Consider the following 23,846-nt stretch of genomic DNA (forward strand, 5'->3'; position numbering starts at 1 on the left):
TACAGATTATAAATATCCAGAATATTACAGGGATTAAATATGTATGGTTTTACTCTAAACTGTAAAGTGTAACTGTAACCCCATGGATGGTAAAGAGCTTCCTTGTCTTGATGTCAGTGGTTTTTATCTCTGCCTTTGGCCAGCTTATTATCCCACCTGAGTACCTGATCACGGGTGAGATACAGTGTGTAGGTGTTGATTGTCTGGATCTTGTTCTTCCTATTCAGCTGACTCTTCAGGTCTTACCTGACTCTCTGCAGGTATTTCACTGTTACAGCTTTCCTGGCAGCCTCTTTGAGGTTCCCATGTGTATGGGCTCAAATTGTGGTCATAAATATTTTGTACTTGTAAATCAGAATGTGTAGTTGTGAGTTTTGTAACCGTCAAATGAAAATATATGAAAATATGATGTTTTTGCATCTATAAATTAGAATTTGTGTGCGTGTAAAAAAGATTTGTGTTTGTAAAAAATATTTACACAAGTTACATTTTTTTTTTTTTGGTAAGGTCTGCTTACATATACCGAGCAAAAAAACTATGTGTAAAACTCACGTTTCCTGGCTGCGTGTAAGTTTCAACTTACAAGTACGAATTTTTACCCGATTTTTCTTCTTTTCATCAATTTAAACTCCAGTTTAAATTTATAAAGTCATTTCCACCTCATGTTCTGTCAAATATTTACATCGTCTCCAAGATCCAACTGTGATAAACATTTTTCAGTCAGTGTGATTGATAATAATAGGACAAATGATCATCGATCAGTGTGTAATATGCAGTAAATGGAACTGACAATCTGACAGTTGTATTAATGCCCACAGACACATGGAGACTAGATTTTACTCTGAGCTGACAATAAACCTGTGGTCCTGTGTAATATAAATATACACACACACACACACACACACACACACACACACACACACACACACACACACATATCCCCAACTAGCCATCCTCTCTGAGACTGATTCAAGACGTATGTTATTATTGGGTGACAGCATCTCAAAATACTATCACCCTCAACATCTTCTCAGATCCATTTCATGCAAAAACGGAGCAAAGTAAAAATCTGTGTCGTTTTAACCCAGTGTTAAGTTAGTCTTTTGATATTATGTGATATTCAGTTACATCTATTGGTTGTTTTGTTAGAACGTGCCCTACAATAATTGCAAGTTTTACAATGTCACTGATTTATGCCTGTTTCACGACAGTCAACTGGGGAGTAAACTCTGGTGGGAGGGGCTGTAAACTCACATGGCCTGTGGCAGTGGCAGAGTAAGCTTGTGTGAGCCAGCCATGATATCTGTACAAGCAGTAGCCTTAAGATATTCACTATTCATTCTCCTGCTAGTGGTGGAGGAGAGTTTTCTTATGGGGAAGAGGCCCTGCTGTCCTGCCGTCTTAATGGTGCCACTGAGAGATTAGAGGCGGCTACATATTCTTCTGGAACATCGAGTTTTGGACCCAAGTAATCACAGACACGTTTCACAATTTATTCAGGGTCTGACAGCAGTTCACCATCTGTGTCCAATATCTAATACAAATTTCTGGATTGGAGCATGTATGTTCTTGAGAACTGACCATGTCCTCCCCACACCAGGGGAAACCTTAGGGTCCTGATGCATTGGAGATTTTTAAAAAAAAACACTCCTGTGAGTTAGGCCAAATTCATCTGCCAAGACAGCAGCGTTTGCAAGAGACTCAACTTTTTGTTCATTTAAATTAAATACCACATGCTCTAGCAAGCATTTCTTAAAATCCCCCAAAAGCACTAGATACCTCAGCTGCGCAAAATCTTTGACTTGCTAGCCTGACACCATTTATCAAAAAGCAACCGTTTCTCACGTGCAAACTTCATATATATCTGGTTGTCCCTTTTCCCACAATGTCAGAATTTCTGTCAGTACGCTTCAGGCACCAATTCAAAAGCAAGCAATACTGTAGCACGAACCACATCATAATCCAAGCTTTGGTCCACTGAGAGGCTAGCACACACCTCCTGAGCTTTACACACAAGCCTAAACTGCAGCAGCAAGGCCCAAACCTCCTTCAGCCAGTTCAAAGCCTCATTACATCCTCAGCCAATGGTATGGCTCCACCTGGAACTTACATAGGTACAAACAAAGAGAACGAATAACGCCACCCTCAGGTGTGAGGAGCACAAACAACACACAACATCATGACCTGGGCCATAGCAGTTATTCTTTGTTAAACTAATATATTGGTTACATCTTCTGAACTGCTTGAGTCAGATAACGGGTCTTGTTTATCTTTGGTTACTTGATATTCTAAAGAATGATACAGACCTCGACACAGGCTTCATTTGGACACGCCCCATTTACACATGCCTCAGAGCTTCAGTGTCAGACGTAACATCATTACCCCTACCCATTTGTCTGACTGGTTGACCTAGCAACGTGCAGCAATAACGAAGATAGAAAGGCTTGGAATCCAGATGCCGGCATGCATGTCGGCTATCAGCAGTCCGTGAAGTTTTCACATTAGGAAGAGTTTCATGAAATTTTTCTCCTTGTTCTGAATCAGTGTAAACTGTCAGATGTCCATTAACCCCGACTGTATCATCTGTAATCAGAGAGCTGTAAAATACAATTGTATATCAAAGGCTGTGATTTTATGATAGTTGGAGCGAGCAGTTCCTTGTACCAAAGATCACACAGACGGTCAAAGCACACACTTCCACTTTTCAAGTTCAGCACAGCCGAAGATCCTGTGTAGCATTTTGAACGTAGGTGCAAACTCACTCAGAGAAACAACTGGTAAGTGTATAAAGTTACGTAAATATGATTCTATTTTAATCTTAACTGTACTTCTTTTGTTGTAGTTCTAATTTGATAAACGTAAATTTAAAACTAGTTCTCTTGATTTATACTGTTGTTCGAGTATTTGTTCACTAAGCTTTCATTAAATTGTGTTTCTTCTGTTAGCCATTGTAAAAACAACACTCAACCAGTTTTTTTCTTAATTGGGCAGCAGTTCGGCTCTCTTTTTACTTGCTTGTCTTAATCTGCCTTTACTTTTTGCTGTTAATGTATCACCAGTGCTGGACTTTGTGATCAAGTGTATAATTATCACAAGACACCACACTCACACACAGCAAGAAAAAAAGACCAAATGAAAAGGGGAAAAAAGATTGCACCAAGGGGAAGATCTGTGGTTGCAACATATTTTCTCACAAACCTCAAATAGGAATGGAAATAACACTGTTGGGAAATGTTGCAATTAAGATAATTAGTGTTTCCCTGCTGATTTTAAATTGCATTTGGCACTAACAACAGAATAAAAGGCCTAGAGCTGTGACCCCAAAAAAAGCAATTAAAAGTGGAGCCGTAAGACAAGAAAAACCTGTGCATCTATGTGCCATTGTATAGCTACAATACCATGATAACATATTAGCTAGATACTGGATACTAAGGGTCTTATGATACAACATTTGCTGCCAACTGAGGATATTGCACGGAATATCACACATTGAGCAGTTTTGGGGTTTTTTTTCTAGACCTGCTCCCGTTCGATCCTATCACTAAGTTATGTGGAATGATCTGTTTTATGTTGTAAATTGTTGCTGACTTAAGAGAAGTAATTAGCAAATTAGCATTTTTTTAAACAAGTGATCTCACAGACCTTATTTTACTTTTTATTGTTTTACTACTCATTTCAATGTGGTACTTATTTATATGTACACACTTACAGTAGTAACCAGAATAGCACAAATACATTTGACTAATTTGACTGTTGATTGTATTTTAGGGGAGCTGTCTCTACTGATATAATATGGTCTATGGATCTAGGAAGTGTATGCACAATTTAAATTATGATAATTCACTGAATTTTGAAGTGATCTTTGACAGAATGCTTACCATTGAATATACAAACTTGACATCTAAGTAATTTAAGGTTAACTCACTCTGTGTAATCAGGTTTGAAGTATGTTCTTCTTCCGTGGTTCTTTTCTTTCTATTTCCAGAGAACCAGGATGTTTCCCCAATGTGGTCAACTCATCTTGAAACCTCAGTTATGTTCTTTGTTTTTTCACCACACTGTGATCCTGCTCCTTCTGATAAATCGGACAGGTAATTTCTACACAAACCTCATCAACTAATGTCAGTACTTTAAACTCAATATAGTTAAACAAGGTTTGAAGATATTTCATGATTTTTCACATATACATCAGATTAAATGAAACAATCAAGAGTCAGCTGCAAAGAATCCACAAACATTAATGTGACTGTAAGATACAAACTTTGTCCTGTGCTTTTCAGGTCAGTCTGAGACAGTAACACCAACTCAAACAATAATCACATTAGTTGGTGAGGACATCATCTTACCATGCCACCTAGAACCTCCATCAGACGCTGTTTCTAAGATTCTGGAGTGGGGGAGACCTGACCTGGATCCCAGATTTGTCCATGTGTGGTACGAGGGCCAAAACCATCTAGTTAATCAAAACCCATCTTACAAAGGAAGGACATCACTGTCCACTGAGAAACTGAAGCAGGGAGACCTTTCACTGAAACTCACTAGAGTCAAACACTCTGATAATGGCAGATATAGATGCTATTTTCCCTCAGAGCACAAAGAATCTATCATTGAACTTCTTGTTGGTAAGTGGACATTTTTCAGTACACTGTGAGATACAAATTGATGACAAATTAAAGGAAAAACTTTAACACACAGTAAAGTGATCCTTATAAATATGTCTCTTTATATGCTGTGAGGAGCATTTGGCTGTGTAGTTACATGAAACGGTTGCAGTTAATATAAAGCTGTTTTAAGTAATCAACTTTATCCAGTCTTTGCTGGTTTTTTTCATTATTTTATCACACACCAGTCTCTTTGTCCTTTACCAACTACAACAGTGCATGTATCATTTGATTTTTGCATTATATAGCAGGAAATAAGAAAGTTAATCCCACACAGGTTTTGAATAATTTTGAAAATAATTTATCTTAGTTTTTCATCTTCATCCTAATAGAGCTGTGTACACTATGACTTTGTGTGAAATTGGCAATAGCACCATGGCAGTTTCTTGAACTGTGACATTTTCTAGTAACAGTTCAAGAAACCTTTATTTTTCCAGCTCGAAATAAATTTGCGGAAGTTATTGTTAGAACATATAACTCTGCACAGTACGCTTGGAGGAAACCTTTATCCAAACTGATTAAAACATTTTTATTGCTGATATAATTGACCAGAAACACTGTGCTCTGTAAGAACACATTCTTCTCTTTGGCATCCTCAGGCTCTCTTTCATTACCAACAATATCAGGAATCAACATAAACACCAGCAGGGTGGTGTTACAGTGTGAGTCTGCAGGCTGGTATCCAGAGCCTGAGCTGCTGTGGTTGGACGGTGAGGGAAACCTCCTCTCTGCTGGACCTACAGAGACCCTCAGAGGTCCTGATGACCTCTATACTGTCAGCAGCAGAGTGACTGTGGAGAAGAGACACAAAAACAGCTTCACGTGCAGAGTTCAGCAAAGGGATATGAAACAGAGCAGAGAGACACACATACATGTTTCAGGTAAATTGTATTTCTTTTAATCTTTAGAAATATAAATAAAAACAAAATTTGATTTTTTAAAAATGCTATAGTTAATTGATTGCACTAAAAAGATCATTATCAAATCTTAAAACTGAAAAAAGATGTTCCCAAATGGACACAAGCAACAATATTTAAAAATCTCTATAATTTAAAAAGATCCCAGTGGAACATCTGACAGTGGATGTTTGGACATATTTGTTTTTTAAAAAATACCAAAATACCTCTCTATGGAAGGGGTGTTTTTTTTGTTGTTTTGTTTTGTTTTTTGTTTTGTTTTTTTCCACTCTGAAATATTGGCTGTGATCTGAAGACCCTATGTTATGTGTACCAGTTCAAGGATGACCCCAATCCAGAATGCTGAAGGCAGGAATCAAACTCGAACAGGTGCGGGAAAATCTGAAGAATATATAAAGTCCAAAACCAGAGAGTGGGTTAGGGAATACAGAACAATAGAGCTCTGGGTAGGCCTGGAAGCACGGGGAATACAAAGCCTGGGAACACACAGCTAGCATGACACAACATTGAACAGATGGAGACAGACTGAGCACTACAGACATACGGAGGTAGACGGATGTGAAAAGAACACAACACACAGAATACAGCAGTTACCAAAATAAAACTAAATATAGCTAAATGTGCAGACAAACATACAAAGACAAGACTGGATGAACAGAATGGGAACACAAAAAAGAATTTACTAAATAAGCCCAAGCCTCTCCAAAATTTAACTTAACATGAAATAACAAAACCATACAGAAATTATATAATTATATAATGCATCAGGCAATAAACAAGACATGCAATACACGTAGGAAACTAGGAAAACCATCACTGCATTAAAAATTGTTGTTAATCTGTAGTGAAAAGGATCAAGAAAAAAACACTTTTCTAGTATATTTGAGCACTCAGAGCTCCTTTTACTACTAGGCTCCTTCACCCAAACACACTTTCATGCAAACAATTTTTTAAGATGCAGCAAAGCACTTTGTTTCACACTTGCACACACGCTCACACTCCTAATGGGTGGAGGCAAAAAGGACACTTTGACATGTAGACTGGAGTAGCCAGGGATTGAGCAACCAACATTGTGATTGGTAGACGACCCTCCTAAGTCTCAGTTGCCCCAATTCGTATGTTCGTTAAGAATATGAAAAATATATTTTTTAATTTCAAATCTACAGGAAACAACCTCCTCTGATTCCATACACTTATACAATTGCTTCTGGCATCATTTTTATTAACTCAGATATGAAAGACAAGAAATGTTTTTTTCTCTTATTTGATTTTTTAGACATTATTTATAGAGTCCCAGAATTTTGGGGAAACAGATTTTTGTATAAATGTAATTCCCTTGTCTTTTTCATTTCAGGTGATTGTGTTGCAGTTCCACATTTTCCTGCTGACCGTGTCAGCATTATCTTAGCAATTTGTTTCATATTAACTGCAGCAGCTATTTCTGTGTGGAAATGGAGACAAAACAGATCTAAAGGTATCTAACTCTGGTAACTCTTAACAATTTAATGTGAATAAGCATTAGTGACCTTTCCAGTGTACCTACTGTATCATGATAGATGGAATTCATTTAAAAAGCCCCTGATCCTAGACGCATGGCCCAGAATTTTATAGCAATGAAATGTCAAAAAAATCTGTTTTGTTGAAGGGTAATTTCTAATATTCTTTATTTAATGTCCATAATCGTCCTTCAAACCATATTAGAAATGTTTTAATTAAATTATGTGACACATTTTTTTCTGCCAATTTCAACAAAATAACTATTTATGCGTTTACACAGAAAGAAAGAGACAGAAAGTAGAAGAGCTGCTCGTGGCAGAAAGCAAGAAGTCTGAAGAATTACAGAAGAAAGATGAAGAACTGAAAGACATGGGGGAGCTGATTAATATACTGATGAAACAACAGATTGACCTGAAAGAAGTGAAAAAAGAACTCGGAGATCAAAGCAATACATTTGCATCTGAGGTGGAGAACCTGGGCACGCAGTTTCTGGAAGTGGATAAGAACACAGAAAAGGACAGAGCAAGGGGATACATGGATCTGAAAAGCATTATAACTAAAAGCAAAAACAGATTACCACAGCAAAGAGCAGCATATGAAGAGATGGAAACAAACATTGAAAGACATCTGATTAGGACACAGCAAGCATGTAATAAAATGAGAAACATAAAAACAATAGCAGAGAAACAGAAGGAAAACATAATTTTGCAACTGTCAGAGATAAAGAAACAGAAAGAAACTATTCATAAGAAATCAAATTTAGAGTCCAACCAGGAAACCTTAAACATTTAAATACAAAAAATACTTAAAAAAACAACTCAGGTGCTAAAACAAACATACACACACACATATTATAGATGTACTGTATATTAACCTAACAATATTTTTTATTTGAGTAGAGTTAAATAAGATGAATGCAACTTTAGATGTGAGGTTTTGGAAATACATGAAGGTAAAGTTTGAGCTTTCTTTTTTTTCAGCTTGTTTGCTTAAATCTCTAGCAAGAGCCATTTGCTCTTTTGGTGAAAAGGCTTAACTGAATAAAAAAAATTTCATATCTTTTTGCATTTTTCTGATGACATTTTCTGAAGGCAGTTTTTTTTAAAAAACTGTGCTGTAATACAGAAGAAATCAAAGTTAGCATCTTGTCCAGATAAGATCTCATTTATTTCTGTGCTGCAGTTCAGCCATTCAGTCATGACTCGACACATAATGCACATCACATTACATCAAAAGGTTCTTCAAAAAAGAAAACTATACATTTCATAAACACAACAAATAAAGTTACATACTATAAAGTATTCTGGCAACCGTCAGTGCTACCTCTGGGCCTTCTTGTTTATAAACGAGTAAGCTGCTGATAAAATGAAGAATAGCCTGTATCCCTTTATTGGGTGAGAAAATCATGACATATAATTTTCTTAGGTCAGATGGAAAAGATATCTGATCCTTAAATGGCTGAATGGGCCTAACAGAGCATGATACAGATGTATAACATGCTTATAAAATACGATGTAATGCAGCAGATGAACTTATCACAAAATATATAAAACATATAAACAGCAATATGAAACAAACACATAGATAAAGCAAAAATATTTCATGTTTAACTGAAGAAACATAAAACTGAAGTTAATATGCTTGACGTTTATTTTCAGGGATATTTTGGTGTGAGTACTTACACACTTTAACTTTTTAAATGTATACCTTTTCACTGCCCAGTGCTAATTTATTTATTTAACCGTTGCTAATTATTTTAAACTTTTCTAACAGCCTTCTATATATCTCTGAGCTGGCACTTCTTCCTCTCCTCTTCCTCACACTGTTGAATTTGTCCTGGTGTATCATCAAGAGTAGAAAAACCTTGTGTCTGGGCACCTCTCGCCTTGATGGATTTCTCAGTCTCTCTTGACTCTGGACACACAATCCTAAGGCAAAGTAAACCAACCATGGCACTTAACAAAAAATAGCAAAAGTTACAGTGGTCCTGAGAGGCCAAAAGGAGTGCAACTTAAGAAAACACCATCAAATTAAAAACACCACAAAACACAACAGAAATCGAAAAAAGATTACAAAGAAAGAAAACAAATAGAAAAATGCAGCAAAAGCTAAAAGAATAAACAAATCAGTCACTAATTTGACAAACCTGATGCGGAAGTGTGGTGGTGGATAATTTTTTTGCAAAAATGGCTGAAACAGCAATGCTCAAACAGCATGACGAAGAGTAATGTCAGGGTTCCTGGGTTGTGACCCAGTGTTTTCAGTTCATTCATGTTCACTGTTTATTTTCCACATGTTCTACTTCCTATGTGTCAGATTATGTTCAGCTGTGTTCTCATCGTCAGTCAGTCCGTCAAATAGAACTCACGTTCTACTTGCTATAAAAGCCTCTACTTTAGAATGCACACCGTTCATGCTGTCTAAACACTGGCAGAAAGCTGTGGAGGACAGGAGGGCCATGATGCTCAGCTGAATATCACTTTTACAGTCCTCCACAAACATCAGGATCATTTACACTAATGATAATGTTAATTCAGTTATTTTGCTGCCTAACCTGGTGGTGGTGTTGAGCTAAATGGACGTTTTTTATAAGGAGAAACGAGCAGAAAAATAGTAGTTTATTCGGATTAAACCTGTGTTCTAATCCTGCATCTTAGCACACATGTGATTTCCATGTGTAAAAACTGCAAGTGTCCAGAGTCAAGACAGACTGAGAAATCCACTGCTGCAGATCAGCTGCTAATGAACACACGTGGATACATGATGTTATCTTATAGATATATTTCTCTTTTTCTTTTATTATAAAAACAAGTTGTATTTTTATTTATTGTATTTAGAGGGCAGGTGACCTCTAAAGGTCCTCTAAATTGGAACTCTAAATTGCATTCTATATATATTCTAATGTCTTAAGCCACAGTTATATCTGTCACATTGCATGTCTACTTCAGGTTAAGTGAACATCCAACGGTTATATTCACGATAACCACAGTATCTACCAGCATATAAAGTAAAACTGTATTGTGGTATAACTGCTAAACTATAATAAACCACTACCTTAAAAAACAAAAATTTAAGCTGTAATAGGAAGGCAAATATAAGTTTGAAATGTTGAAACATTTTAAGAATAGTAATTCTAAATGTTTTTCAAGGTTTCTTTTTTGTTTGTTTTAGTCTTGATATGTCATAAATTCATAAATATATCTGACAAATATGCTGTTTTCCATATTCCATTGTATAACTGAATCTGAAAATCTATTTTTATTATGTTTCTAATTAATACATGTACATGTCTTCTAAATGTAAAACTAATAGATCCACATAATACAGGCACAAATAAAGAGACTAAAAAAACAAGTTTATACAGGACAGTGTATTACATGCCCAATATAAGAAAACTGGCCATAGAAGTTACAAAAAGTTATGCAACTGCTCTTCCAGAAGTCACATGTATTGTAACTGAAGTCAAAGAGTCAAACATAAATGCAGCTGCCAGTATAATATATGAAGATAACACCTAATAACACCAATAGCAATTAACATAATAAAAATGACTCTTTGCTGTAGTTACATAGCACTTAAAGTTGACCTTTGCAAATTGAGTCTACTATAATATTCACTTATTATTTGTTGGACTCTGTTAAGTGCATGCCCTGTCTTTTGTATGCAAGAGTCAGAGAGTTTCTAAAATTAAAATGCTAAATAATTATTGAATACCTTTTAACTAAAACACACATGGCTTTGTTATGTTTTGCTACGGTGGAATTTTAGATAAACTTAATCTTTAATCACTTCTTTCTTCTTTCTTTTTTTTCATGTCAGACATCTGCCAGTAAACATGTTCAACTCAAACTCATCTGTATTGAGAGCACTTGTAATAGCAGCTGACGACAGTGTCCATATTGAAAAGTGATAGCATGCAGTGTCTTATAAAAAACATCTCTAATGGGGTATTAACAAATAGAGGGAGAACAAGGTTGTTTAACAACAACAAAAATAAATGTTGTAAGATACACGTAGCTCTTACTTCTAAGCTGATGGCTTAAGAGCAACGAATCTTGAATAGATGAAAGTAAATGCTAAAGCAACATGAAAATCATCAAAATCAGAAATCTATTCAACCATCACTTGGATGGATCATTTCAGAATGGTTTAGAAGCACATCATAGTGCAGAATCAGCACTTTTAATCATGTTCAGTGATCTTTTATTAAGTGTAGATTCCTGCTTCAAAGGTGATCTTGACCCTCTGAAAAACACATTTGGTAATAAGCGTGGTGGGTGGTTATTGACAATATCTTTACATTTAAGAAAGAAAATGCTGATGTCAGAGCTAGTTTTTACCCACTGAGGCTCTTAGGATAAAACATAAAATCCAAATCCAAATGCCTGTGCGTTTTGGATTTGATTGTAATATTTTATTTGTTTCAGTCATTAAATTGCTTCTGGTTGTACCAAGAAGTTAAAGAAAAGAGGAATTTGTATCTTTGTTCTAGCTTCCCGTAAACTTTGGAACAGCCTGGCCTCCTATTAGGACCTCACCAACACTCAGTAACACTTTTCAAAATCTGTTTCAACACTAATTTTCCTTTCCTTCCTTCCTAAATTTGCCTTCACATTTCTTTTTAGTTTTTTCTTGTGGTTATGTGTATTGTGTTGTTATTATTGCTTTCATGATATAGTTGAACAGTATTTTGGTCAGTATTGTTTTTTTGTGCTTATAAATGAACTGACTTGACTTGGCACTGGATATTTTAATTTAATGTAATTTTTTTTATTCATTGTCAATTCATAACAATCATCATCTGGAGGAGCTATCTTACTAATTGCACTTCCCCAGCAAGTGGGGTACACACTGAATAGGTTCGTGTCTATTTCAGCACTAATATAATGCCCTTTGTGTCCCATTGTCAGTGAACAATCAAGCAAATCAAAAATATAAATATATGTCAAATACAGAACACTATAAATTATGATATCATGATTATCATCATATTTTAAGATATATATTTTTCTATTATAGTTCTATTAAGTTATAGAAAAATATATAGTTTTCCTATATGGTTTTCCTAAATAAAGTAACAATAATAATAATAATAATAAAATGTAAAATGAGTACCTCATTTCTTTTTCTGTTTTGTCTCATTGTTGTAGGTATCCATTTGTAGATGAGTTACCTGAACATTTTTATACACTGAAACAGATAAAAAAAGTTTTGAAATAAGTAGTGTGTGGTGACAGAAAGATAACTTACTCATTAGTCTATTTGAAATAAATTCTCACATAAAAACGCTATCTTGGTGATACTGTGTTACAGCCTCCTAATTTTACAATTAGTTCACTGAGACTCAAAACTATGCAGGAGAGATGAGTATAAGATTATTATATTTTTACTTAAGTTCTATTTGAGTTCTATAAACATAAACACTCTTACAAACACTTTTACAATACTCACCAAAAAGACTCAAAAACAACACAAACTTCCACAAATCTATTACAAACTGGACCTTGGAACAATATGCTTATTCGCACACCTCAGTCACATGGTCACTGAACACATCTACATTATGCTATATTTACAAATTTTACACCTTGCACATGTCTTAGGCTTGTCTTCTCTACTAAAACCTGACCATAACCTGAACCTGGTATTCAATACCTACTGCACAATCATCTCACTTTACTGCAATTGCACATGAGCACGTTGTATTGTCTGTTGTTCTGTCTGTGTTTATTGTACATAGATATAGTTAGTGGCAGTATCTTTTTATTGTTTTAATTTTACTTAAATTTAGCAAGTTGTTATTTATTTGTCATTTCTAGTTTAATATATCTAGTTTCTAGATATATTTTCAGTGTTGAGAAGGTTACTTTTAAAATGTATTCCACTACAGATTGCAGAATACATGCTCCAAAATGTATTTTGTAACGTATTCCGTTACTCAATGAGAGTAACATATTCTGAAAACTTTGGATTACTTAATATATTATCATGGTTTTTACAACTACATGAATGTCATATTGCTGTGTGATTTATTACTATTACTGAAGGCTACTCGCCATACCAATACCAATTAGATCTTTAAATCTTAATATAAAATGAGTAACAGTAGGGTGGACATTAGGTAAGGCTGCTCTTTTTGCAGCGATCTCGTATAGAAATCTATTCGGCACATATATAAAACAGGTCCGCGGCTCTGAACCGTAGTAAAGGGACCTCTGGCTAATGCGTTGGGTTCTGTGTCGGGCTCGTAGCCAAAAACTAGCTTTACTTTGTTGTCTGGGTCAACTTTGCCAGTGAGAGACAGAGAGAGGCGTTGAAAGGCTGCTCCAACGGAATGTATTGTTTCGGAGTAAAACACGAACACAGTGTACAGTCGAGTCTTAATAATTACTTACAACTGGACTTCACTGCCCATGAGGCTACATTCTTTAGGGCTATGCCTGTAACACTCTGCCTATTGCCTTCATATTAAATAATAATAAAAAAAAAATTTCTTCACATCATTATGCGGGCCGCAACTAGGGGTGACATGGGCCACGAGATTGAGACATTAGGTATTAGAGGCTCTTAATGCATGTTTTGTTTGGGTTTCCACCGGCGTGGAATTACCAAAAATAGAGAGGGCATAGCCTAACATATGAAACAAGAAAAGACCGCCATGTAATCCCTTTATTTCAACAAAGTAACTGTATTCTGAATACCACCTTTTTAAACTGAATAGACTTACTCATATTTTGTATTTTAAATACGTAACGTAATGTATTCCCCAACACTGTCTATTTTTTATATTCTCATAAATGCAAAATGGGGGGTTTGTGGTGAAACGGCATTTTGGTACGCTGTATATTGTGACAATAAAGACCTTGAATCTTGAATTTATAAACTACTCACCTGTTACTGACATGACAGCGAAAGAGCTTGCTACTAGGTGGAACAAAATAAAATAAAAAGAAGAACAATAAATAAAAAGTTAAAGAACAAAAAGGAAACTGGCACATCTTGCTGAATTTTAGAATCAAAAATTAGTAACCAGTAATCTTACTTCAATAAACATCCATTTAATAATTCCAAAAATTATTTCTCTTTCTGCCTTGTTTTGCTACTGAACATATTAATCTATTGTTATTATAAGTGCAAATATAGAAAGAAAGAAACCTGCATGTTTCTGGCAGTAATGTAGTCCAGCCACTATTATCACATCCACAGCCAAAATGATCAACATAGCAGGCAATATGATGGAGAGTCCAGTGGACCTGGATGGAGAGCTCTTCTGTTCAGTCTCTTGATCATCTTGAGGTATTGTCTCCTGAGGTGTGGGAGCAACATGTGCTGCTAACACAATAAATATACAATATAGTATTTTGTTAATTTTTGTTAAGTATTTCAAGATGATGAAATGGATAACAATCTAATCTATATTCCCTTGACGTGAGTGAAGACAGTGTTAGTTTCTCACTAGATCAACTAAATCAATAACTCAAAAAAAAAACTGCAATGACCTTTTGCACAGTCATGGTCAGCAGACGATTCATTCTAATAATTCTGGAGATAGGATTGTGACGCTGAAAAACTTGTTCATGCATTTATTACTTCTATACTGGAGTACTGCAATTCATTATTATCAAGATGTCCTTAAAAAATCCTCATTAGAGCGTTTCCCTCTCGGACTAAAGGCTTACTTGTTGTTTCTAGAGTATTTAAAAGTAGAAGGGGAGGGAGAGCCTTCAGTTTTCAGTCCCCTATTTTGTGGAACCAACTTCCAGTTTAGGTTGGGGAGACAGCCTCTCTACTTTTAAGATTAGACTTAAGATCTGGGCTGGATCAGTTGCTCCTGAATCCACCTTTATTTACACTACAATAGGTCTACGCTACTGGGGGATTCCCATGATGCATTGAGTATTTCTTCTTTACTCACCTTTTCCACCCTCTATGTGCTAAATACACCTTTCTTCAAGTTAACATTGTCCTAGTTACATTAGTTATCTGACTTATGTTAAAAAAAATAATAATAATGATGAAATATTATCTCCACTTACTCAATGATAATCTATGCTAAATCTGAACATTATATAGTAGGACATGAAAGAGTGAAAATTATAATTATGTTTGAAGGCTGATGCTGATATTGCGCAAAGCAACACTGTGCCTTACAAAACTAGAGCTTTACAAACCCCAAAGTGTGGCTTTATTCTTGAATAACATTCAGTTCAAGCATTTCCTTAGTATGCCTGATATTTTATATTCTTACATGCAAGCAGAGACTGCAGAGACCTGTTTAAAACTTTAATTTTCTTCTAGCACCACTACACAAAGTTTAGAATATAGCAAAGAGACTATTGCGTGTATATTTGTGCATTGCATTTGCTCAAATGCAGAACTGTATAGTTTATTTGAAAATATTATGCATCCATTGTGCTAAAAAAATGTCATAGCTCACCTGTCACAGCCATCCAACTCTCTGGTGATTTCCCTTGAGATTCAGGAAAGCTGCACTCGTACAGTCCTTCATTAGACTTGGAAACATGGGGAATGGTTATCTTTCCTGCATATCCAGTTTCCAAGTAGTGACCGTCCTTGTAAAAATCAGCTGGAAGATTGGAAGGCATTCCTTTTTTTCTACAGCCCAAAGTGACATTGTCTCCCTCCATAAAAGGAAAAGCGGGAATCTCCAGGATCACATCGCCTCCTCAAAAAACAAGAACATTTATAATAAAATGAATACATTGACATCCCCCCTGACTAAAGTTAAGATGGCTGTAAAAACACATTTAACTCAAGTCCATCTTGATTTTTGAGTCTTAGTAGCATGTTGAAATTTTGGAAAAATGTGAAGTTAGTGGTTAGTAAACATACTAGTGATGGTGATGCTGACAGTCATGCTTTTCTCTCCATCTTCATTTTCACACCAGTATTCTCCACTGTGTGACTTAAAGGAAGGTTTAATGTACAAGGTTCTTGTTGATGTTTCCCACTGAGTAGAATTTAAGCCAAGCTTTTTGATCACTCTCCATTCTGCTGGGCCATGAAACCCCGAGCAGTTTAATGAGATGGAGTCATATTCAAAGAACTGAAGTCTGTTTGGATGAACATGAAGATAAGCTCCTTCTGCTGCACACACACAAAAACAAGTAAATGGATAAAATTAAATAAAAAAATGACTAGATGAAGAGATTGATATCTACTCTTCAAAAAAAGTGAATTTAATAGGGACCACCCACTTGCAAGTACAGTACAATAAAAGTACAATATACTTTTTTTTCCAAATCATTTTCTTAGGAAATAGAAAGATAAGCCATGTCTAGTATTTGTAATTGTTATATACACTAACCGGTCACTTTATTAGGGACGTATGTTCAACTGCTCTTTAACAAAATGGCTAATCAGTCAAATCAACAATTAGAATAGAAAACAAAAATGATCTGAGAGACTTTGAATGTGGCATGGTGCCAAATGGGTTGTTGTGAGTCACAGATTTATCATAGATAGACATTTTTTTCAAGCACCCCTTGATTTCATGATAGCACCCTTAAAGTAACAATACAAATAGTATAATAGCAATTTATGTTGGTATTGTTTTTCTGACCGTTACATTTTCCCAGCTTGAAGGCAGTAAAGGTTGGAATGAAAATCGGGTTTAATGTGCAGTGTCATGATGGCACTCACACCGAGGCATCACCGATTCAACAGGTTTGTCATTACATTCAACCAGGCACAAGCAAAGTGTACCTAATAAAGTGACCAGCAAGTGTATTCAGTTAACAAAAGTTTGTCTTACATTCTTTAGCATACATACAATATTTCTGGTCTTGAGCTATGAGCAGCAACAGCATTTTCACCACTGTAGAGACAAAAAAAATGACACATTACCGATGTCTTTATATGTAAGACATGGAATCTCAACAGCAAAAAATACTAATACTACTGCTGCTAATAATAAAAGTAATAATACTAGTCTGGCTTTTATATACTTTTAGTTCAGTGTCCAGCTGACAGCGTTCAGCAGAAGCAATTTAAAATTACCAAATGATCTGGTTTCTTTAAGGCAACAGAATTAACACTTGCACCATATAAAAATCGTATTAATCACTCAGTGTAAATTCACATGCACTGTACTTTATAAATAAATGTGACTTCTGAAAAAAGCATTAACAAACCGCTTAACAGACACACACATCCATGGATTTTATTTGAATGTTGATTCAGATGCAAATGAGGATCAGTACTCACTCAGTTTGATGCAGAGCTCCATATTGTACCTCACATGGGCCTCACTATTTGACTGAATAAAAGTAAAACATGACAGGGTAGTACTTCCCTTTTTCTGTGCGGCATAGAAGCCACAGCTACGTGTGGGGGATTTTTTTTTTTGTCAACCTATCTCTTGAACTGTCAGAAGGAAGAGCCACTGTTACTGCACACAAGACATACAACAACAACAACAATCTTTATTTATAGAGCACATTTAAAAACCAGCGGTATACCAAAGTGCTTAACATAAGAGACAGAGAAGTAACACGAGTATTATAAGGCCTTAGCAAAGTATCAAATATACTCACAGGTCAATGCCACTAATACACAGGGGTAATATAAAATGCATATTGAAATAAAAACATAATAAAAGCACAAGCCATAAAAAATATGTATAAGGAAAAATAGAGTAAGTCTAAGAGTCAGGTGCGAGCATTAACAAGCAGGAAAGGCGAGATTAAACAAATAGGTTTTTAACCGTGATTTAAAAGATTGGATGGAATCAGACGCCCGGATCACAATAGGAAGGTTATTCCACAACTCTGGTGCAGCCAGGGCAAACGCCCGGTCACCTCTAGACTTCAGCCGAGATCTAGGCTGCACCAAGAGTACCTGAGTAGATGATCTTAATGCTCTGGCAGGAACATACGATTTAAGGAGTTCCTTAAGGTAGCTCGGTGCTGTGTTGTTGGTAATTTTAAACGTAAGCAGCAGTATTTTAAATTGGATGCGGTTTTTTATGGGTAGCCAATGCAGGTCAGCTAGAACAGGAGTGATACAGGCAAACTTCCCAGTTCTGGTCAGAATGCGTGCTGCAGCATTTTGGACTGTCTGCAGTCTATGAAGGAGGGCAGAATGAAGACCAAAATAAAGTGAGTTGCAGTAATCCAGCCTTGAGGTCACAAAGGCGTGGATGAGCTTTTCCAGGTCCTTATGCAGAACATACTGCCTAGCCTTAGAGATGAGACGGAGTTGGTAGAAACTAGATCTAACTACAGCAGACACTTGTTTATCGAGTTTGAACGAGCTGTCAAGCAACACGCCCAGATTGCTAACAGTGTCAGAAAGGGAGCTGGTAAGGGAACCAAAAGCATCACGAAGTTGGCCACGAGGAACGTTGCTGCCAAATACCACGATTTCAGTTTTCTTATCATTTAGGATAAGAGAGTTTGCTAGGAGCCATTCTTTGACCTCGCGCATGCAGTCTTGGAAAAAGTGCAAGGACAAAGCAAGATCATCATTTAGTTCAAAGTAGATCTGTATATCGTCAGCATAGCAGTGGAAAGCGGTGCGGTATTTCTCAAAGATTGCACTTAGAGGGAGCATATACAGTGAGAAAAGAATAGGGCCTAACACAGATCCTTGAGGCACGCCACAGCAGACAGGTGCAGCGGAGGAAGAGCAAGTGCCCAGGTTGACAGAGAAGAACCTATTGGAGAGGTGTGATTTAAACCAATCAAGGGCAACACCTTTAATGCCTACAGTATGCTCAAGCCTCGCTAATAAGATGTTGTGATCTACCATATCGAAGGCCGAGGATAAATCCAATAAAACTAGGACCGCAGAGCGTCCATTAGCAGCAATTAGAAGAAGATCGTTAAGGACTCTAAGCAACGCTGTTTCGGTGCTATGATGTGGTTTGAAGGCAGACTGGAATTTATCATTAATGTCGTTCTCATCCAGGTACGCCTGGAGTTGTAAAAGAACTATCTTCTCAAGGATTTTGGACAGGAACGGGAGCTTAGAGATCGGCCTGTAATTCACATAATCATTATAATCAAGGTTCCTTTTTTTAAGAACAGGCTGAACTATAGCATGATTAAAAGCTGACGGGACGCAGCCAGGGAGTAAGGAAGAATTCAATAGCGATAAAATACTGGGTCCAATTACATCGAAGCAGTCCTTAACTATACGAGATGGGAGGGTATCATGTATAGGATTAGTATTGTTCAGCTGTTCAACTAAACGCTTGAGAGTAAGAAGTGACACGGGCTCAAACTGATGGAAAGTAGACGAACAACCAGGGGTAAAAACAGGGCTTGACATTAAAGGAAGTGAAGACTTAAGAGATGAAACTTTATCTAAAAAGTGATTTAAAAATTGTTCGCAAAGAGCCGGACAGCACGCCAGCGGCATAACACGGCAGGGATTGACCACAGAATTAAAAATTTTAAATAGCGTTCGGGGGTTGTGACCATTGGCTAGGATAATTTTTGATAGAAAAGCCGCTTTGGCCATTTTGGCAGCAGTTTGGAATTTTGAGCGGCTGGTACGTAGGATTTCATAAGATACCTGGAGTTTATCTTTTCTCCACCTCCTCTCATCGCGTCGACACACACGTCGTAAGGCGTGTGTAGAGTTGTTTAACCAACATTGAGAATAAGTTCTAGGGCGCTTCATTTTAATAGGTGCAACAGTGTCAAGGATAGAGGAGCATATGGTTAACAAGGTGTTGGCAAAGTCCTCAACCATATGAGAGGTAAAACAATCAAACGTAGTGGATGCAGAATTAAAAAAAGAAGCAGAAAAATTTGCCACAGTTTCAGCATTAACTGTACGCATAGGGCGAAGGAGGGCCTCAAGGTGCAATTCAGTATTACCTAAGTCAACATCAAAGATGACTGGGGAGTGGTCAGAGAACCCAGCATTGTTTATATCCTTGATGCAGATGTCCAAGCCATATGAGAAGACCAGGTCAAGGGTATGGCCTTTAGCATGGGTTGGTTCATTAACCCACTGAGTGAGGTTAAAAGAGTCAGTTAATGCAAGAAAATCTTTAGCCAATGGGTCGTTCTTACAGCAGACATGTATATTAAAATCGCCAGAAATAAGAACACAGCCATATTTAAAAAGAACAGATCCTAAAAAGTCAGCGAATTCAGAGATGAAAGTCTTGTTGTATTTAGGCGGACGATAGACCACAACACACAGAGTAGTCAAAGAGCCAGTCATCTCCAGTAGCTGTGCTTCAAAGCTAGGGTAGGTAGGGGAGGGTAGCAGCCGAACTTTATGTTTGTTTTTAAAAACCGAAGCTAAGCCACCAGTGAGCCTCGGCGAGCTAAAAAAGACACAGTCTGGGGGGAGAAGCTCAGAGAAGGGGATGAACTCACCGGGAGAAGTCCACGTCTCCGTCAGGAGTAAAACGCCCAGTCCCGCGGCGAGGAAAAAGTCATTTAAAAGAAAAGCCTTGTTCGCCAGCGAGCTGACATTAAATAAAGCCATCTGTGTCCGAGGAGCTAGGTCACCAGCGGTGGCATGTCGCAGGACGCTGAGGTTGTTGTGATGGACGCCACGACCGGAGGACGTTATCCAGGACCGAACAGGGAGGCAAGCCACTGGAAGGGCTGGGTAGGTTTGAAAACCAGCGGGGCAGATCCACCGATAGCTCAGCAGTTTAGCATCAGGGCGGCCTCTGAAGGAGGGGATGAAGCGTAGAATATCTCGGCTTGCAAATGGATAATCCGTAACCTTGGCTTTGAGGTAAGCCTTAAAACGGACGCAAAAACCACTCCTTTTACCCCGTTTCCTGTAACGTTTCCTGTTCAAGTTGGAGAGAGGTAGGCAGGACATACTGGCGAGGGAGTCTGGCCATAGAGGGGTGGCGTCACCCAGAGTCCAACATGGATCCGGATGGTGGGAGTAAGAGAATCGGAGATTCAAAAGCATGTCTGTCATAAGTTATTAGTGCACAGCCACCTAGTGAGCATAAAACCAAAAACAAAACAATAAGGAGTACTAAGCCAAGGCGCAGACGAGGACGGCCTGCCATACACACCGGCGCCATCTTTACAGGACAACTAATTACAGATGAAGACAACATAAATATGTTATGATTTATTTTATGTGATTACTTAATTAGGCTATATTAAAGCAAACACTAAACATAGATGACTTAAGGCAGTTTGGGTGCACAATCATATGTTTATGAATTTTTCCATCTCTGCTCTTTTAATATTCTTTATTGTTTTATTATTAATATTTATATTATCGCACTGCAATACTAAAATAATGGTGTGGCAAGCTTTTTTACTGACACAAATTCTGTGTTTCATTCAATTTGCTGCTTCAGTTTTTCTATAGATAACTGTTTTTATATGTTTCTATGATATACTGTAGGAACGTATAACATACAAAAATTAACATATAAACATATAAGATGTAGCCCAAACATCTGACCACAAATGTATTTTGTATTGAGGAAATGAAGTGTTAAATCCAACAGCTGGTCATCTGAAATTTTTAGGTTTTGTTCTTTTTGCAATAATAATTAGTTTTAATATACATGAATGAAAATCTATACAGGAGCTTTGATATATTTGTAGATATTTACTACCTCACTTCTTTGATCACCCAATTATTTTCTGTTTGCCACTTATGTCAGGCACAAAAAGAGTACTATTCAGATATACCAATCTTATACTTGCCCTGTGTTCCCATAAATAAGGAAATAAGGAAAATAAAATTTAAAAAACACAACAGAAGACACTAAACTGCATTTGTGCATGTATGTGTAAGTTTTTCCTGTCATCAAAAAAAATATAAAACAGGCTTCTACATGGGGTTTAAATGATTTTGCATGATATCTCTAAAATTAGAAACATCCTGTAAAACTGAGAAATTAAACCCTGTGCAACTTTGAAAAACTAGTTCATATTTATTACTCTAGGCTGGACTACTGTAATTCATTAATATCAGGATGTCCTAAAAAGTCCCTGAAAAGCGTTCAGTTAATCCAAAATGCTGCAGCAAGAGTACTGACAGGGACTAGAAAGAGAGAGCATATTTCTCCTGTATTGGCCTTCATTCTCCTTCATTGGCTCCCTGTTAAATCCAGAATTTAATTCCAAATCCTGCTCCTCACATACAAGGTCTTAAATAATCAGGCCCCATCTTATCTTAATGACCTTGAAGTACCATATCACCCTATTAGAGCACTTCGCTCTCACACTGCAGGCCTACTTGTTGTTCCTAGAGTATTTAAAAAGTAGAATGGGAGGCAGAGCCTTCAGTTTTCAGGCCCCTCTTCTATGGAACCGGCTTCCCCCATATGGAAAAGAAATAGTAAAAACTTGCATAAGATGTGGCCTACTTCATATAGTGAATCATATAAGGCTTATATGTTTTACTCATGAAAGTGGCCACTTTCTCATTACTTTCATATATTGTTTTAGTAAGTATCCAAAACATACAAGTTTCATTTATATAATTTTTCAAGGGATCTTATATCTGTTTTCACTCTTGTATGCTTTTCATACAATTTTCACACAAGACAGATACAAACTTTATAAGATTTATATATATCTAGGGGTGGGCGATATAAACGATATACGATAGAAACGATATAAATTTGGCCAACGATAGAGATTTTGACTATATCGCTCTACCGCGATAGCGCATGTTGATGATGTCATCAAGCTGCGCATGTTTTGGTCGAAAGCATCGTGGCGGTTACAACCATTGTACAAGCCTGCATGCTTTTCTGCGAGGACTTTTCCCAGAGCGACTACGCCAACACGTCCGCCTGGCCATGCCTCAGACCCTCCGTGAGGCGCTCCTTGAGGCTGAAAGGGCCGAGCCGGTGCTCACCTCGCGACCTAACCAGCAGGTGCCCCCCCCAAACTACCCCCAAATCAGAGCCGCAGACTGCGACGAGGAGGGGGAGGTCGCCGAGATGTCCCAGCTGCAACCCTTGGTGCCCCGGAGGCGTCCTCGTCGACCAACCGACCGCTGCTACCGGTGCGATGAGCCTGGCCACGTGGCGCGTGACTGCCCAGCACCAGCCCCGAAGACCGGAACTACGCAGCCTCAGGGAAACGAGGAGGGAGCGGTGTAGCGAGGGGACCACCGCTCCAGCTTCCTGCCCCCCTCCAAGGACGATGCACAGTGGTGGGCCGAGTTGGGCACCTCAAGGGACTCCACCTGAGCTGCTGTGTTAAGGACCAGCCATGCCAGGCCCTGGTGGACACGGGGTCTACCATTTCCCTGATACGACCTGGCGTGCTCCCTGAAACATCCGGGCCACTGGTGAAGGGTTGGTTGCCCACAGACACCCAGCTGATGACAGTGACGGGGGAGAAAACTGTTATGCGGGGAAAGAAACCGTTGCGGATCCGAGTGAAGGATCTAGAGCTGGTGCACGACTTCTGGCTCGCCGACATTCAAGACCAGTGCATCATTGGCCTGGATCTGCTGAGCCGCTGGGGGGCCTGTGTCGACACCGCAAAGCTGGCTATCACTCTTGGCGCAGAGACTTTTGCTCTCCAGCGCGGCCAAAAGCAGGGAGCGGGGACCAGATGAGACAGGCGTCGGGCAGCTGCCGCTCAGCAGATTTCAGATGCCGGTGGCTCCGGGTCATCTCCACTCGCCTCAGCCTCAGCCTCTCAGCCTGACAAACCTCCTTCGACCGAGACCATCGAGGCTGTTGATGACCTTTGGCAGCGCAGCAGCGTAGGCCTCAACGTCGACCAGCGCCAGCGGTTGAGGTGCCTCCTGGACGAGAATGTGGACATCTTTGCCGCCAGTG

At 37.9% G+C, this 23,846-nt stretch overlaps 2 protein-coding genes across 2 annotated transcripts; one reads left to right on the forward strand and one right to left on the reverse strand.

Moving 5' to 3' along the window:
* The first annotated feature begins 110 nt into the window (after positions 1–110).
* On the forward strand, positions 111–9,436 carry LOC146390147 (butyrophilin subfamily 2 member A2-like). Its single transcript, XM_084920778.1, has 5 exons — positions 111–174; positions 4,281–4,622; positions 5,261–5,542; positions 7,356–7,597; positions 9,392–9,436. Exons 1-5 carry the CDS (start codon positions 111–113, stop codon positions 9,434–9,436), a joined length of 975 nt encoding a protein of 324 aa, XP_084776904.1.
* Positions 9,437–12,191: 2,755 nt separating this feature from the next.
* Positions 12,192–18,244, reverse strand: LOC146390148 (low affinity immunoglobulin gamma Fc region receptor III-A-like). Its single transcript, XM_084923193.1, has 7 exons — positions 17,303–18,244; positions 16,851–16,913; positions 15,929–16,183; positions 15,513–15,761; positions 14,231–14,407; positions 13,967–13,999; positions 12,192–12,265 (listed from the first exon to the last, which is right to left on the reverse strand). Exons 1-7 carry the CDS (start codon positions 17,322–17,324, stop codon positions 12,192–12,194), a joined length of 873 nt encoding a protein of 290 aa, XP_084779319.1. The 5' UTR covers positions 17,325–18,244.
* Between the last annotated feature and the right edge of the window lie 5,602 nt (positions 18,245–23,846).

Source organism: Perissodus microlepis, chromosome 3 (genome assembly GCF_051167445.1).
Source record: "Perissodus microlepis isolate ML-2025 ecotype Zambia chromosome 3, ASM5116744v1, whole genome shotgun sequence".
Lineage (NCBI taxonomy): Eukaryota > Metazoa > Chordata > Actinopteri > Cichliformes > Cichlidae > Perissodus > Perissodus microlepis.

Coding starts and splice junctions, on each gene's coding strand:
- LOC146390147 (XM_084920778.1), top strand. CDS start 111: ATGTCAGTGGTTTTTATCTCTGCCTTTGGCCAGCTTATTATCCCACCT. Junction 175..4,280: donor ACCTGAGTACCTGATCACGG/GTGAGATACAGT, acceptor TGTGCTTTTCAG/GTCAGTCTGAGACAGTAACA. Junction 7,598..9,391: donor AGAACACAGAAAAGGACAGA/GCAAGGGGATAC, acceptor CCTATGTGTCAG/ATTATGTTCAGCTGTGTTCT.
- LOC146390148 (XM_084923193.1), bottom strand. CDS start 17,324: ATGGAGCTCTGCATCAAACTGA. Junction 15,762..15,928: donor TGTCAGCATCACCATCACTA/GTATGTTTACTA, acceptor TTGTTTTTTGAG/GAGGCGATGTGATCCTGGAG. Junction 14,408..15,512: donor GAGTTGGATGGCTGTGACAG/GTGAGCTATGAC, acceptor TTATTGTGTTAG/CAGCACATGTTGCTCCCACA.